General features: G+C 39.8%; 2 protein-coding genes across 4 annotated transcripts in view; one reads left to right on the top strand and one right to left on the bottom strand.

Annotated features, from left to right (window-relative positions):
- The window catches only part of LOC110039743 (progranulin-like), a 9,918-nt gene extending 1,905 nt beyond the window's left edge, over nucleotides 1–8,013 (bottom strand). The window contains exons 1-2 of one of the 3 annotated variants that reach the window (XM_089281808.1): nucleotides 7,830–8,013; nucleotides 3,988–4,092 (exon numbers count right to left, since the gene is read on the bottom strand). The gene's annotated coding sequence lies outside the window, so the exon portion shown is untranslated. Of the gene's footprint in view, nucleotides 1–3,987; nucleotides 4,093–7,812 lie in introns of all 3 variants that reach the window. The other 2 variants (XM_089281809.1, XM_089281810.1) reach the window with 2 other exon arrangements.
- Nucleotides 8,014–15,682: 7,669 nt separating this feature from the next.
- Nucleotides 15,683–17,361, top strand: LOC149095686 (uncharacterized). The gene is made up of 2 exons (XM_089281796.1): nucleotides 15,683–16,313; nucleotides 16,865–17,361. Exons 1-2 carry the CDS (start codon nucleotides 15,972–15,974, stop codon nucleotides 17,243–17,245), a joined length of 723 nt encoding a protein of 240 aa, XP_089137922.1. The 5' UTR covers nucleotides 15,683–15,971; the 3' UTR covers nucleotides 17,246–17,361.
- Nucleotides 17,362–17,519: the final 158 nt, after the last annotated feature.

The following is a 17,519-nucleotide window of genomic DNA, read 5'->3' as shown; positions in this document are numbered from 1 at the left end:
TCCGGCTACTATCACAAGTAGCTCAGGCTCAGTATGTGAGCGTCATAATATCGACATACAGTGCGAGAGTTTAACCATAATTTTATATTATACGGAACGTAGTTTATAATGAATCATGACCTTCGTTGTAAGGGACTGGATGTAAAATACCTCGACAAAAGTATTTTCCATGCAATATCTTAAAAGTAAGGTCATGACTAATTATTAACTACGCTTCGTACAATTTAAAATTAGGGTTGAACTGTTGCACTGTATTTCGGTATTATAACGCTCACATACCGAGCTTGGGCTACCTTTGTTACCAACGAGACTGTGTAAAAAACCAGAACGAACCCTTGGGAGATTGAATTGACACAGGACTAATGGAATACTAACAGGCCTAGGAGCAATATCGTGAAAACTAACAAAATACAGTACATGGAAACAATTTTCTTAAGGTGAAAAAATCGAAACGAGAGTTGCGGGGCGCATCACAAACAAACAAACAAAAAAAACATTTACCAAAACACCAATCAGCTTCCAAAAATAAAATACAAAACAATTTAACAGAACACAAGTTAATTCCAAAAACCAAAATAACTTCTCAAAACCTAAACCAATTTCTCTAACCCTTTGACTGCCAAATTTTCACCAAACAGAATATCGTTTTTTAACCGTTTAATCAGTTTTCTTGGCTGTCATGACGCTAAATGGGCCTAAGTTTCGCTAAAAAAGCTTTTTTTTTTTTTTTTTACCAAAAAAGATAGATTTCCCGAACATTAGGTGCAGAATTGTGTCAATTCGGTGCATGCGCATAAGCCAAAATTCGGATTTCTTTTTTTTGTGTGATTACCCGTTCTCAATTTTTTTTTCTTGCCCCTTCCCTTTCCCTTTTCTCGACCCTTTTACTCTCGCTACTTTTTGCGTTGCATATTCTTTCTGACTGGCGTAAAAAGTTGGGTGTTAATTATGGGCAAAGCCTAGAAATGGGACCTTGATCAATTATAGGTATAATGGGCCATTTTACCACCATTTTTGCGCCAAAACTGATAACGTATTTCAATTAGCTACGTCAGAATGTTGTCGATATCCAAAACCGACTGTTGTGCGGATAGATCTATCCTAGCTCTACTATCTGCTTATCAAGAATATCTGGTGACATATAAATTGATGACGTCACAAGTGGTACAATGTATGTAGAGGAGAAAACGATGAAACTGAAACTCGCTGGAATCGCGTTAAAACGGCCCCAAAACGGCACGGAAACAAAAGTAACACACGGATGAGTCCATATCTCGAACTTTTTACATACGACCGTTACATTCCCATACAAACTCCTATATTTACCCTGTTACGCATGTTCACGGCTCCCAAGGAGCTTGGGATACCTGTGTAATCCGCCCTTTAATTAATCGGTACATTCGTGTTAGTACTTCGCTTCCCTTATGTGAAGGTTCAAATGAAGTCTCTAAAATTGATTGAGGTTCACTGCATTACAAGTTCTTCGGTATAATAACCGATAAATATTAATTGTTCGGTTGATTTACATCGATTGAGTGCAGTGAGTACGAAGTTGGATCAATGCAGCGAAACAATTTGAACGAAGTAAACTAACGAATTGAGTTCTACTGTCGTTTCAAAAAGACTAACTATTGTTATTAAAATGCACAAAGGAACGGGAAATAGAGCTGCCAGACCGCTCTACATTGAAAGAGACACTTAGTGGTCATTCACGTTGTTGAGATTGAGTAAACTAACATCAAGGAAAAGTTTGCTAGGCAACGAATTCCAGAAGAATATCATTTTTTTTTTTTCTTTCATCGTGCAATTATAGTTGAGTTACCAATTAATTTAGGAATCGGCGTGGCGCTTCATGGTGTTTTTGTTTTGACTTCCAAGCCTCCATCCAATATTCGATAACTCAAATGTCGAGTTAGCTCTTGGCAATGGGCAAAAAACTATTTAAAGAAGAGGGGATGAGGAGCTCACACGCATTTTCAATTCACAAGAAACCAAACAAAGTGCGGTGACTCGCTCATGCTCGTCGCCGGGATATAGTACGAAAAGTTATGAATCCAATCTCCAGGTCTGCTTTCAAGCACATTTGCCTCAGTACAAGGATCGAATGAGATTTCCTGTAATTTATAAGCATTTCAAGCACACATACGAGCATTTTTCTTATGGCACACAGTTGGGCCGGTGTATTGACGTACAGTTTGCGTATTGCTCGCCTGCAGTGTTTGAGATCATGATGATTTTCACACACATCAAGTAAATAAATGCTACATGTAAAGTTCACAAGAGCGGTAATGAACGCCTGAAAGCCGAACAAAAACCTTCTGAGAAACCCTTTCAAAATTCTTGAAAGTATCAGATGTTGCTCAGAAATTTCGAACGAATCCAAAAATAAAACCAAAAAATTTTTACCAAAAAATTCAGAAACCAAAATAAAAACAACCATATGCTAAAGCCGTATGACTATGCGAGGGACTCGATCGGGTGAGGTGAGGTGACTTGTTTCCAATGTAAACTGGTCTAGCAAGTAAAATTTCCACGTCCTTAAACGTGGTTTCATGAATCCTTGCTATTAAACTCGTGACACTGACAATCAACTGACATGCGTTTCTTTTTCTTTTTTTTTCTTTTTTTTCTTTTTTTTTTTCTTTTTTCATTCACTATTTTATGGTGTCCTGTCTATTTTTGAATAGTCTCATCATTAACTTGCTTTTAGTATAAACCCGCCAAGAAATTATACACGGTTTTGGCAAGAAAATTTGATCACAGGATTGAGCTTAGGAGCAAGCTAATACTCGATCATCACGCGTGCGTATCACGCGTACAGCTGAATTTCCCCAGGTGATATATTACAGATGATGGACAAACCGCTCCCCTAGTCAATGGAGCACCTAAGTGGACTACATTAAAAAAGGACTAAACCGTGGAGTCTTTTGTTTTTTGCTAGCTACGGCAAACGCTCGAAATTTTATTATTATTATTATTATTATTATTATTATTATTATTATTATTATTATTATTATTATTATTATTTAATTCAAAGTACTTGCGTCGAAAAATAACTCGAAGTCATTATTTTCCTCAATATCACTGTTGGAGCGCCGGTCCAAAATTCACGATCAATGTGAATTGTTTTGAAGATCACTTGACCAATTAATCCTGACTTAAGCACAATATAATAAAGGGTATAATTGAGCGCTATGTGTGCTTAGTTAATTTTTTAAGTTTCGCTTATCTATTTTGGAAAGTTAAAAACACTTTGCAATATCTATGGCAATTAATGTACAATCAGCTTTGGTGTTGGTGTGGGGGGGGGGGGGGGGGAGGGGAGAGAGAATCTTAGAGAGAGAGAAAGCGGAATGTCTCATATTACCCGTGGAAGTATCCTCAATACACATACATACATACATACATACATACATACATACATACATACATACATACATACATACATACATACATACATACATACATACATACATACATATATTTTTGATGAGGCAGGTCTGCGTCTGGCAACCCAGAGGGCTGGTATGGACCTGCCATAAAATATATACCTAGAAACTAAAATCTAAAATTATTAACAAGGACAGGTGTACCAGGTGTGCCAAGGACAAAAGTCCTTGGCACACCTGGATCAGATAGCACGAAAATGCGGTAGCAAGGTATTTTGGGGACAATACCTAATGACATCATTAGAATAGGGACCCCCCTTCCCCACCCCGACAATGTTGTAAGCGGGCAATGACGACTTCATTACGATAAACAGCACTGAATTGGGGGGAAGGGGGCGAACTGATAAATTTTCCTGACAGACATTACAAAAGTGGGAAGGTGTGGCAAGACTTTTGTCGGAGATTGCAGCTGTTGAAATGGGCTATGCGACTCTATCTTTCAGTCAGTAAATTGGCTGAAACAATAGTTATTGATGCACTCTTAAGTTAAAAATTTGCTTCAATTCATTGGCTTAAGATACTTGTTTAAACCACATACCTATCATCAGGATATTATATAACGATATAGTTACTAACGTCCTCTTCTCCAACAAAGCAACCCAACAACGCTATTACTGTGCAAAACTGTCAGCAGAGGTAAATTCTGCAGATGAAAAGGGGAAAAAAAAGACTTTTTAATAGTTTTAATATACCAAAGGATAATCCTCTAAATGATCTTTTGTCCTGTTAATCCTTTGTCCCCAATCAGTGATATCTTAGTGAAGAGGCTAAGTAGTAGTCTATCCCTAAAAAGTAGTACTCAGTGATGTTTCAATGTAATCTTCTAAGCCTTGTTCATGTCGATCATTGTGAATTTCAAGTTAAGTCTTCATTTTCCCGTAAAAAAAAAAAATCATTTCTATTTTTTGTGGGAAAAAAAAAATCCGGGAAAATGCCACTAAAATGCTTGAATAATGCTTTAAAAATGCTTTATGTGCCTCACTAAAATGATCGAAAAAATGCTAGCATAATGTACAAAAGCCTACATTTGGACGATTTTTGTTTTTCTTCAAAATTTAACTTATTACTGCGGACAAAGAATGAAAGAATTGAGAAGGTGAAATAAAACCTTGGTACATGACATGGACTTACATAAAGTTAAACCAGAGAATGAACAGGGTTTCTTCTCCAAATGGGTGAAATATAATTTTTGGGCTATTTTAGGGCGCCAGACAAACGTGGCACAAAGGTCAAACACGCCATTCCTTGTCACGCATTTAGAGGTGAAAAATCCCCCCCAAAAAACTATTTTAGATCAATATCTGTCTTGTGTTCTGCTCAGGTTGCCTAAAATTCAAACTTTCAGCGGCTATTTTTCGGGAAAAAAAAATACAAATCCTCAAGTTTTGAACGGTCGAGTACGGATACAATTTGTAAACGTAGAATCTATATGTTTGCGTAATTATACTTATGGAGTTGTTGTTGATCTGCATGCAAAATTGATCATAGGATTGACCCTAGGACAACAGGAAACCGCAGAAGCTGTCGACATCTTGCGAGCGTATCACGCGCACAGCGGAATTTTGTTGTTTGTTTTGACCTCTAAAACTTAGTATCTCGAGTCAATACCGTAGATCCGATTCGTTGCCTTGCCGTGATGGAACTGCAGGAGGGGGGCGGGGGGGGGGGGGGATGGCCCGCTCTGTCTTCGTAAATAAAGAACTGTCTTAGCCCGCGCTATTTATGTTATATTTATCGTGCCAACCATATTTATGAAATATAAGCAGTTGAGGTCTACTCACTGTCAAAGATTTGTTTATGTGGTCGGATGAATATAGCTCTGTTAAAGTTTAGATCCTCCAAATTGCACAGTATACCTAATTCTCCTGTGAATTTGGAATTGTCTCAGGGATAGTAGGCATAATACTTATGTCCTCCTCATATCATATTCGTTTGAGCGGACGGCTCGGGTTGTCAAGGTTGGGAATTTCTGGCAATAAGTCAGCTACTAAGTCTTCTCTTCAAGACCAGTATAAACAGCAGATAAGTTTCTTCGTAACACGTTTACCTATGAAGTATTCTGATCGGCTAGTCGCAACCGCTCGCTAACAGTTCTCGACTTCCAATTCATGAAGGTTTTGGGATCTGTCCGGCTAGTCACCGCGGTGTTTGAAGATCCTCGTGCAATTTGTAACATTTAGGCTCTTTTCTGGAGACCTTGAATCTGTTTTACACTACTCACAGCAGCGGTGTTTGCTTTCTAACATTATTTAAGGTATCAGTATAACCCATTTGACCATCTGGGCGCGGTCCGCTCTAGCGTTCGTGGCTTTAACAAAAGCCCATATAAACCGTATATTTACTGCAAGCTTAATAACTACAGATTATGGCCCGACCTGTTTAAAACGGTAGAAATTTACCGTGTTTCGAAAATGTGAATATATTTACAAAGCTTCACGAACCCATAAATCAAGGTATACGCCCGCTCAATATAAGTCGGAGAAAACGATTAACATGGCGTCCGTTTCTTCACACATTGACCTCAAAAACCGTGTCTCAGATTTTTGGCACATGCGTTTGTCATTATTTTACAAGAGGATAAAGTTAGAAAAGGGAAAAAAAATAGGACTGCCCGAGAAAAAAAGGCATAACTTTTTAATGAAAAGAGTAATCAGAATTCGCAGACACGGTTTTGTCGGCGATCGTTCTGACAACATTCTCTCCGAATTTCAGCCAATTTGGTCCAGGGGCTGCCGACCTGGAACTCGAAATGCACGTGCAACTCGCCTATTTTTTACTTTCGAGAAACAGAGAAAAAATAAAATTCGGCGGCATCCAAGTGTTATGAGATTATCACACCAAGGGAGACACCGCAGGGGAATCAACTTTATGTATAACAATAGGACTGTGACAGTTAACATGGAACAGGTACAAATTATTCACCATTGAATAAACCGCTTTTTCATGTGTGAAGTCAGAATTCCAAATTTAGTAAACGTGAAATTATCTTTTGATTTACTATATTAGCGTTCGAAATTTTACGTATCGGTTGACTAATCTTCAAAATTATGACCATGTCACTGTTAACATGCCGAAGGCCCGCAGAAGGTCCCCGAGAAAATGCAAGCGCTCAAAGGGAAAAGCTGGAGAGGACGTCGTAAACGGGACTACATCGACTGATGTTGATGCAAAGGCAAAGATACTGGAAGAAATGACAATAGCTGGGTAAGAAAAAAAAAATGTTGCACTGCTGATTCTAATTTTGTACAATCAATCTGCCTTTCAATCTCGTCCACTTCTCTTCGTCAATCTCCTCTGCTTCGACAGTTTCTTGCAACAGTATTTTAGCGCGGCTTGCGCTCATTTCGGCCTGCTCGCTGGCTTTGTGATCGCGATCGTTGTCGAGTTCATTCAGCAATTTTTCTTGATTGTAAAACGAATCCTTTGCCGCTTTCCGCTAATTTAGCGGCCCACTCTTTGTTGAAAGTGTTTTTCGCCTTCTTTGGCCTTCCTTTAGCCGATGAAAACGGGCAAGATCGCTCTGTCTTCTTCGAAGACATCCAGCACTGATTATGGCGCGCGAATCGCGTGTCAACTCAGCATGATCTTGATGGCATGTGGCTTCTTGCCTCGATAATTAATTCATTTGACAGAACTTGTCAACTCTCAATTAAGTAATTAATATGCAAAACAATCTTTCTCGCGCAATAACCACCGGCAGATATAAGATTTTTTCGTGGAGTTTTTTTTATCTTAAAGATTACTTTAGGATTTATCCAACCGCTTAAAAAAGTAAAACTATGCAAAATGGCAAATTTTCCCCTTACTGATACCTTAAGCTAATCAAAAACCTAGACCACCAATATGTCCTTCTTTTTTGCCTGATTTTCTGGTCTAGGAGACAACGCGCTCATACAAAACCTTCTACGGGACTATAATTCTTGTCTGTCATGTGGGGGATCATCTTTAGAAACTGTGCGCGACGCTATTAACTGAACAATCGGCTTTTCTTTTTTTGGGGGGGGGGGTGGGGGCGAGAGTGTAGGAGTAAGGAATCTGAGAGAGAGGAAGCGGCATGTCTCATATCACACAAAGAAGTATACACCCATTACAATGAACTATGCTGCTCTATCTTTTTAGTCAGTACATAAATAATCCTTCAATCGGCTGAAACACCGGTAACCTAAATTAAAGAGCTAAAATAGTTGATTTCCCCTTGAGTTCCCCTCGAGTTAACAATTTGCTTGGATTCATCGGTTTTAGACACTTGTTCAAAACAGATACCTATCATCAGGATTCTTTAACAAAGCAACATTGTTAGCGTGCAAAACTCTCGGCAGATGTAAGTTCTGAGATGAAAAAGTAAAAAAAAAAAAGAACAAACCGAGAAGAGTGGCTTACCGTCTGAGGCTTCCGCTAGATTTGGTGGCAGTAGATGAAGAATGAAATTCTTGGAAGCAGGGGAAAAAGTCAATTTTGCACCTCTAAGAAAACTCTTGACCGCCTGTAACCATAGGACGCCCACAATCCGCCAAAAGACCTATACATACTTTTGAAACGCAATATTTATCCCAGGTTTGAACTCACGAGAGTTGTAAACACAAGTTAATACTCGCACATGACGCGTGCATGTCATACGCACGGCTGCTTTATCAGCTGATATATTATGGTTTACTTTGAATGCTTCACCGCCGATCAAAGATTTAAGATCATGTGAATTGTTGTGAAGTGTTTAGACTAATCGTGGTCCAAGGTTTTGCAAAATTACACTTGCGATTTATTTGGGTCTCCTTATTGTTGTCTGTTTTGTCTCATTATTTGAGAGCAATCGTTTCGCCGAAAGGTGTGAAAAATGAAAAAAAAAAAAAAAAATGGAAATTTTTAAACTTCGCCAGAATAAAGGTCTGAATGAACTACTTCTAGAAAAAAAAAAAATACCATACTGCATCCTGTATCCTGTACTGTGCAGTAAAATCTCGTAAGGGACTTTGCAATGATTATCTGGAGGGCGCGGGGGGGGGGGGGGTGGGGGAGGGGTTGGAAAATTAGAGGGGGGCATAGGAGAAAATGACAAAAAGAGAGAGGGTTGGTTGGATGTAAAATTTAATATGTGTGGGAATGCCTTGTTTGAAAAGCTTCAGAAATTAAAAGAAGACCATGTTCGTCAGGGGCTGTACTTCCTAGAGTACCTCAAGTTTTCCTGCACTCCAACGTGCGATGTTCCTATCCAACGTTCTCCAGTTCCAACCCTAGATGCTACTTTGCCTGGCAAATATTTACCATTTACTACGGCAACGTTTACTGGAGACCAGATCAACAAGTTTCTCCCAAGTGTCCAGATAAAGAGATTGTTCGGCAACGAGGGAAAATCGCCCTCTTCTGAAGAAAGGTCTTTGCAAGAGGTATGTTCCCGGTACAACGTGGACGAGACTGCATGTAAAAGTTATGTACAGCACCTTGAGTTCCTCGACGGAAAAGCCAAAAACAGAGTGAGAGAAAGACAATCGACAAAGATGTAAAAGCGCTTACCAACAAGCAGCTGAAAATGTAACTAGAGCAAAAAGGTCTTAGATAAGTGGAGGCAAGGCTGAGTTGATTGATTCACCCACGCACGCGGGAACCTTAGTACCAGAGATGATGTAGAAGACGAAGAATCTCCCAATTCATGCGAAGACGACACAAGCTCAGAGTCCAGTGATTCTGATGACTCTTCAAATGACTCTTCGACATACGTCGAAGAGTCATTTGAAATGATGTTTGTACCGGAGGAAGAACTCCAACAAGTAAACTAGGTATGAGGGATTCAATGGACGGAGACTTTATTCAAGGGGAGGGGGGTGTTATCCTTAAAGGTATCATTATGTGAATTGGTGGGTGGGAGGGGGGTGAAATTGATTTTAGCTTAATGAGAGGGGGGTATGACTTAATCTTGGGGCATACTTCACCCATTTCCCAGCGCCCCTCCCTCCACCGCAGCCCCCCTTCCAGGTAATTATTGCACAATCGCTCATCACGTAAAAAAAAGTCGCTTGATAAAAAGTTCTGGATAAAAAAAGACTAACTATAGATTTTGAAACACGAAGACGACGCATTTGATTTTATGTGAAGTTTTTATGAAATAATTCATATTTGAACTGCGGTTGTAGATGAAAGTAAAGAATGATCATCGCCGTAAATTTTCCAATTTAAGCAATTGGAAAGAAGAAGCCTGAAAAAAATCAGGGCTTCAACGGGATTCGAACCCGTGACCTCCGCGATACCGGTGCGATGCTCTGGCAACTGAGCTATGAAGCCACACATTGGGAGCGAGGTCAATTAATTGATTTCATATCTTCCCGTGAGGAGTGAAATGATGTGAAGTGTATATGAAATAACTCATAGCTTCCTAGCTCAGTTGGTAGAACATCGCACCGGTATCGCGGAGGTCACGGGTTCGAATCCCGTTGAAGCTCTGATTTTTTTCAGGCTTCTTCTTTCCAATTGCTTAAATTAGAAAATTTACTGCGATGATCATTCTTCACTTTCATCTACAACCGCATTTCAAATATGAATTATTTCAGATACACTTCACATCATTTCACTCCTCACGGGAAGATGTGAACTCAATTAAATGACCTCGCCCCCAATGTGTGGCTTCATAGCTCAGTTGGCAGAGCATCGCACCGGTATCGCGGAGGTCACGGGTTCGAATCCCGTTGAAGCCCTGATTATTTTCAGGCTTCTTCTTTCCTGTTGCTTAAATTGGAAAATTTACTGCGATGATCATTCTTCACTTTCATCTACAACCGCAGTTCATATATGAATTATTTCATATATACTTCATATCATTTCACTCCTCACGGGAAGATATGAACTCAATTAATTGACCTCGCTCCCAATGTGTGGCTTCATAGCTCAGTTGGTAGAGCATCGTACCGGTATCGCTGAGGTCACGGGTTCGAATCCCGTTGAAGCCCTGATTTTTTTCAGGCTTCTTTTTTGCAATTTCTTAAATTGGAAAATTTACCGCGATGATCATTCTTCACTTACATTTGATTTTGAATGACATGTTTCGGTCATTCAGCGACCATCTTCCATGTCTTAACTGACTTGTTTCACTTTTAGCCAAAATCCCCGGGGGGTCCTGGGGTCGGTTCCATATCTCCAGTTTTGGGTTAAATTAGTTTACAAGTCACAATTTAATTTATAATAACTAATAAACCAATAACGGGAACAAATATTCAACAATTTATAGGAATCTGGCAACACTAGCGAAGCAAAACCAAAGTTGTAGAGTAACGTTCGAATAGGTTTTCCGAGGGCGCCCGAGTTGGCATTTGCCTCTGGGTCAAAACGATTTTCCGTGCGAAATAATTTATATGAAGAAGTGCACCGACAGGAGGTTTATTTTCATGCAAATCACACTCATATTCATATGAAAGGTTATGCACCACGACCGCTTATGACTCACAGGCACAAGGCGTCTCGGAAATTACCTGTTAGAACGAGAGAGTTAATCAGTTGATGTAAAGCATCTTCTGTCTTGACTTGCAATTTAGTGGTTGCATGATCTTACAGTGATCTTATACGGTATATACACAAGTTTGCTAATAGGTTCTACAAAGAACCACCGGCTAAGAAATATCTGATTGTTTATGTAGGGCTGGGGGTTGATAGGACTGCGTCGATCGCTTTTAGTAGCAGTTTTCATACTGCTTATTTTAAATGGTAAAATAGATGTTTTCCAGTGACCTCTCAGCCTAGTCATAGAATATTGCAAAATCTCAGCCTCGGCATCCTCACAAAAAACTTTTAACGACAAAAAAAGAAGAAGTGTTGGCAAAAAGCTTTCATCAACAACAACGTTATAGGTTGTAAATGAAAACTGCACAACGACTCTTTACCGAAGTTTGAGTTTGATTTAGTTTTGATGAGTGTACTTTTATAGTGCGAGTGTGTTTCTTCTGAAGATTTCATTTCTTTTGCCAATTGGTTTGTTTGATGAAGGGATGAATTGAAACCGAAATAAACGTGCGTGACAAAAGAAACTGCTTTCATAGTTCTTTCACAAGCGAACTTACACTTCGATACACTGAGAGTCTTGAAACTTACTTTTGCCCCCAACACCTCGTCTGCAGGAAATTTAAACTCCCGTGCGTTTGTCAAACGGTATCAAAATGTTTAAAAGTGATATCTATATATATGTCGAGTTCCCACATTTATGTCCAAATTACAATAGACTATAGATATCCAGATTGTGTAAGTATATACACACTCATTGATCTTGGTGTTTCAAGCAATCTTATTGGTTCGCTATCTCTGGTTAAATAAACAATAGCTGGCAGTTGGCGCTGAAATATGCTCGGATATTTTCCGTGGACATTATCTGTTCCGAGAAGCGAACGGTTTTCCGAGAGCGTAGCTCGAGGAGAACTGTGAGATAATGTCCAAGGACAAACATCCGAGCGTATTTTCGCGCCAAGTGGAGGCTATTATTTATTAGTATCACCCAACTAGTGGACTCATGCAAATCCTGCATTTTAATTGGCTACGATACTTGATGTCTCACAGTAAATGGTTTGAACCCAGGAGTATCAGTAGTTCGTATAGTGTGATCGTCCGGGTGAGTGTAGTTCTGAAAAGAACTGTTGTCACCAACAACAGTTCTTTTCAGAACTACACTCACCCGGACGATCACACTATACGAAATACTTGATGTCTATTAGTAATAGTCCTTGAGTAGCGAAATTGGCGTAATCGAGCGTGACGCTTTCTCTCGTTTTATTCCCAGAAAAATATTTCTTCAACTTGCATTTGCTAACTTTATTATTGTCTTTTCTGTCCGACTAGTTGGGTGATACTAAAACAATTAGACCCTTCGCCCTCAAGGGCCACGGTTCAATAGCCCATTCGGCTTCGCCTCATGGGCTATTGACCCGTAGCCCTTGCGGGCTACGGGTCTAATTGTTAAATACATCTTTTCACGCCAAATGGAGCTGTGTTTATTATCCTTCAAATATTTTTCGCAACACCCGCGGCTTTGAAAATAGAGAATATCACTCGGATACTCCACAGATTTAGTTGGGAAATATTTAGTCACGTGAGACGTTTAGACCAACCTTGCGAGCGAAAATATTTGAGGGATTAGAAGGATTATAAATAAAAAAATAGCCTCCATTTGGCGCGGAAATATGCTCAGATATTTGTCCGCGGACAACATCAAGTTCAATTTAACAAAATCAAGTTGAATTGTTTCTTCTATTTGCTGAGCTTCAGAGTCGATGATTTCATAGACTATGAGTAGTCTCTCTTTTGCTTATTCCGCGTGACGTGAGAGAAAACCACGAGAAAAAAATGGCCGCGCGAAATCTTGGGGGCGAGAAACTTTCCCGCGCTTCTCGCCCCCAGGATTTCACGCAGCCATTTTTTTCCTCGCGGTTTATTTACGGTCTCGCTCGACGGACTAAGCGAAAGAGGGACTACTCGTAGTCTAATGACATCATTCTAATTTCCCACATCCACATGAGTACATTCCAAATGTCTGAACGAATACAGACATCGTCGTTCATTCGGGGGCGGTTTCAAGACCGAGGAACTTTGTTCAGATGAACAGTACATTACAGACAACTCGGAGGAATAACTTTGGCTTGAAAGCTTAACGTCACCAAAAGCATACCTGTGGCTAGTATTTTCATAACATAGCTATATATTTCAGCGAATACGTCAATTTCCTGTAAATTCCTATAAATGCAAGCTGGTAATCTTACCAGATATGTAGCTGAGTTTTAACTAAATGTATTTGTATAAACGTTAGTTAAAAGCCTTTTTGCTTTGCTCGCCGATTTTTATCCTACCTCCTCGAGAGCCTGTTCGCAGGCTAATTTCTTGTTGTTGTTGTTGTTGTTGTTGTTGTTCTCAATAATTGCTAACATCGGTCAAGAAAAATAGCTTGAAGCTAAGCTTTAACGAGTTGCTCGCAAAAGTGGGCGAAATTTAGTGATACTCTTAAATATAACGGAACGAAACGCATGGTTCCTTTGACGTCTTGCCGAACGTTTTAAAGTGACATGTTATGTGACCAAACTTCAAATAGTTGATAAACATTCAAGAAATTCGAATAAGTTGAAGTTTTTTTTGATCGTTGACTTTTTCGTGCTTGATACATGTATCTGCTCTAAACCTATATTTTGCTTAAAAGTTGCTCAGAAATGGGTCGCACTAGAGCGAATTCTGCTTGTTTTACCGAAAATTGGGTGAAAATTGGAGCTTTTCCTAATGCGACCCCTACGAGCAAAATTTGGAAAAATTTGTCAGTGGACCAAAAAGATCAAAGACTCTGTAGTGTATGGGTGGGCTGGGCAGATTTTTCCAAAATCGCCCAAAGAAAACAAAAATTCGTTAAACACGTCAACTGCGTGTTTATTTAAGAAAGTTGATGGACAGTATGCCTTCACGGGAAAGCATCATTGTTTACAAAAGCGTTTTATCAGCGTTTACACAAGAATTTATAGCCTTGCCGTGTGGCTTCATGTGCGACCGGAAAACGAAGCCCCAAAAGTTTGGTCAGTGCCGATATTTTGGGTCTTTCGGACCGATAAAAAAAAAACAAAACAAAAAACAAAACAAAAAATCGGTCTAGTGCGACCCATGCCGGCAAAACTTGCTCCAGGTTTCTAAAACCACAAAAAGTTGCTCCAAACGCCAAAAGTTTCCCAAAAGTTGCCGAGCACAATCGGGACAGGCCACCTTGATCAATCAATAAATCTTGATCTGGTTTTGGTTCATCGCTTCAGGCGATGAAACAAGTATGCAGCCTAACAACCTCGATGAAGGAAAAAGAAATTTCTACTTTTAAAAGGTGAAGACAATTGGAAAGATTACGCGACGCTTTTACAAGCTTCTAACAGAAAATAAAGTTTACAAATGTCGCTATCTGTAAATGGCCGACGGATATCTGCAAAAACATGAGCCGCAGAAATTTCATAAGCGCGCGCTATCTCTGCTCTTTAAAAGCCGTCGAATTGTAATAACAAAAATCAGGAGCCCGTCACTAGCAGCTTGCAACTAGCTACCCCGTATTCTTGTCACGGCGTTTTCACAGACTGATCTATTTTTAGTTTGAATCTACTACAGATTTACAGTCAATTTTTTCCCTTCCCGATGCGCGATCATGTATGCAGACCGGAACTGACCTATTTCGCGGCAAACAAAGCCTAAAAATGGACATGCCGTGTAGTATGGGAGTATGGGAGTATGGTAGCTGCACGCACCTAGTGATGGGCTCCTGCAAAAACAATTTATTGACAGTTTGTTCCACTATTAAAGTTGCATCAGACTATAAAAAGTGCGCTAAACAGTGAGGAAAATGGGATAGATTACACACGGCTTTTACAAACTACTAGCTGTAAATAAACTTTGAAAATGTCGCTACCTGTAAATGGTCGACAGATGTCTTGAAAAAACTGTCGATCCGCAGAAATTCCCTGCGCTCTCTCTGCCGGATTGCAAACTACATCAAAAAAACAATTGTTTACAGTTTGTTTCGCCATTTGAGTTGCATCAGATTATAAAAGGTGCGCTGAACAAAGTTTAAAAAACAAAAAAGCGTCTGCAACTTGACCGGTCGATTGAACAGTGCCGCCCTTTGTGGCACAATGCCAAATGTGTTCATTCTCAATAATTATCGACGGTAGCCGCGGTGCACGTCTTTTTCAATACTTCTATTATACACCAGTTATCGGCAAAGTTACAAGAAAACAACGTGTTTGTCGGACCGCCTTTGTTTGTCCGCTGACAAGGTATAAATAAGGTTTATCACGAAGCAACCGTCATTCAGTTCATGAAACAGTAGTTCATTACTTTTCTTGCACTTAGCAGCGCGGAACTTATATTTATGGAGCGTAGCAGATTTCGCTCAGTCGTTTCTATTATGGAACCTTTGGCTGGTAGACGCTCGCATACTTTGCGTTCAACGCCCTTGGTGCCAGTCTCCAGCGAGTCGCTGTCCTTTTCCATCAGCGCGATCCTGGGCCTGGAAGATAATCGGAAAAAACAAGATTTACCAAAGAACGGTGAGTTTCTCTTTATAACACTTCGTTGATACTTGAACCCCGGGCAATATCGCTCATGTCATAGCTGTTAACTTGAGAGTCTGTAGCATAGAATATATAGCATTTAGTGCGTAAAATGACCAAAACACTGGAAACGTTATTAGTTGCCTTCGTCGGAGGAAATCGTTTTGCACTGAAAGTTGCGTTTTCATCGAATACTTTTCGTCTTCTTGTTTACACGATTAATCCTTCATCCGATGATTAAAAAGACAGCCACAGAATTTAAACGACAAGAGCAGGGAAGAAGCTAACAACATCGTGATCGAGAGGGTGATTAGTTTGCCATGTTATTGTTATTTCAATTTTTTAGAGTAATTTACATCGAAGCGGTAGTTACCTCTAATTACTAAACCCTAAATCAATTGAAATCACCCCTGGTAAATATCTTTGGTATTGCCGAGATCCGGGCATGGAATATAAACAAGATTGCTAACATACACGACTTTATCTGTACATGGTTTTGAACTTGTGTTTAATTTTATTTTCAGAGAGAAACATGCAGTCTTCCGAACTCCGCGTACAGATTCCAAGTCCTCAACACAGCTACAGTGATATCAGCCCACAATCATCTCCTTGTTCAGATGACAACACAAGCTCCCCCAGCAGTTGTAACAGCGAACCCGATCAAGCATCGCCTCGTGCCGAGCAGACAGCGAGGAAGAAACGAACGCGCACGACCTTCTCACCGATTGAGGTGTGGGAGCTGGAACGAGCGTACAAAAGGCGGCCATATTTGACGAGGGAAGATGAGGAGGACCTGGTGCAGAAACTCGGGATACCGCCCAGAAGCTTGAAGGTGAGATAGTTGCACTGTTTAAACTAAATTTGCGTATTTTGCACAGTTCAGGTTTTAAAAGGGGGGAGTACAGTTGTGGAAAGTTGGTAATTTTAGAATTATTTGTCAATTCAAGTTTGTCAGAAGGGCGAAGAAAATAATATCGCATTCCTCCAAAACGGGCATGACGCTAACATATAATTTCAGGCATGAAGTCTCGGCAACATAACAGACAACGATATTCGCATAAAAAGGGAGGTCTTGCTATACCGTTCACATATCTTTGCTTTAATTGTCAGGAAGATAAATTTTAACAAAAGCAAAGAAATATTTTCATATTTCCACCAGATAATAATCTTATGACAACCAAACAATCAGAAATTTTACTTTTTTCAGCGACCAACAAAATGGCGGACAAAATAATAATAATAATAAAAAAAAAACGCATTAAGATCTGTTGACACCCTGGTACGTTGGAAGTTGTTATTCATTTTCACTCAGTTTTAGGATATTTAAGGGTAACATGGCAGTCTGACAACTCATTTAAGTCTATTTTTTAAATTACTTTTCAGTACTGGTTTCAGAATCGCCGCGCAAAGTCGAGAAAGGACGAAGCACATTCAGCATCCATCCGCCAGACCAACCTGTCAAGCCAGTTTGGGCCGCCTGTAAGCAGACCTCGTATGGACACTTGGCAACCACGGCGACCGCAGTTCCCTGTCAGTCACGCTAGACGCGAGTTCCTAACAGTGCAGTCAAACCGGTCAGACCAGCTATACCAGACATCTCCCGCGATAGTCAACCATTCCTCTGCATTCAAGTCAACACAGTTTAGCCGCTGTCGTTCTTTCCAGTTACCCATGTTTTACCCGGACCAGTTCGAGTACCGACCTGTTGCTAAGGCGGCAAAATTACCGCTTAGGCAAGTATTCCATAGATACAAGCCGTATTAATAACAGAAAAAGCCGCACAGCTTGCATTTTTTTTTTACTAATAATCACATCATCATCTGTAAATAAAGATTGCACTTTCATCAAATAGGACAGAAACAAACTGGAATAGAAATAAATTGTAAAAAAAAAATAATTTGATATAACATGTAACACAGATCAGGGTTCAGTGAAAATAAAATACGAATCTTCTTGTAACTACGAGTTGTGTTCGAGGCATCGTATAGTTTCCCCCTTTCGTTATGACACTGTAATAATCACCACTTTAGGGAACGAG

The sequence above is a fragment of the Orbicella faveolata genome, unplaced genomic scaffold, assembly GCF_042242905.1.
Source record: "Orbicella faveolata isolate gen_17 unplaced genomic scaffold, um_ofav_v1 contig_5, whole genome shotgun sequence".
Lineage (NCBI taxonomy): Eukaryota > Metazoa > Cnidaria > Anthozoa > Scleractinia > Merulinidae > Orbicella > Orbicella faveolata.
The sequence above is the reverse complement of the archived record's forward strand: the minus strand, read 5'-3'. Positions and strand labels throughout refer to the sequence as shown.

Bases quoted from the DNA above. Each gene is read 5' to 3' on its own strand.
- LOC149095686 (XM_089281796.1), top strand. From the start codon at position 15,972: ATGGTTTTGAACTTGTGTTTAATTTTATTTTCAGAGAGAAACATGCAG. The intron at 16,314-16,864 runs GTGAGATAGTTG...ATTACTTTTCAG, and splicing joins TACCGCCCAGAAGCTTGAAG to TACTGGTTTCAGAATCGCCG.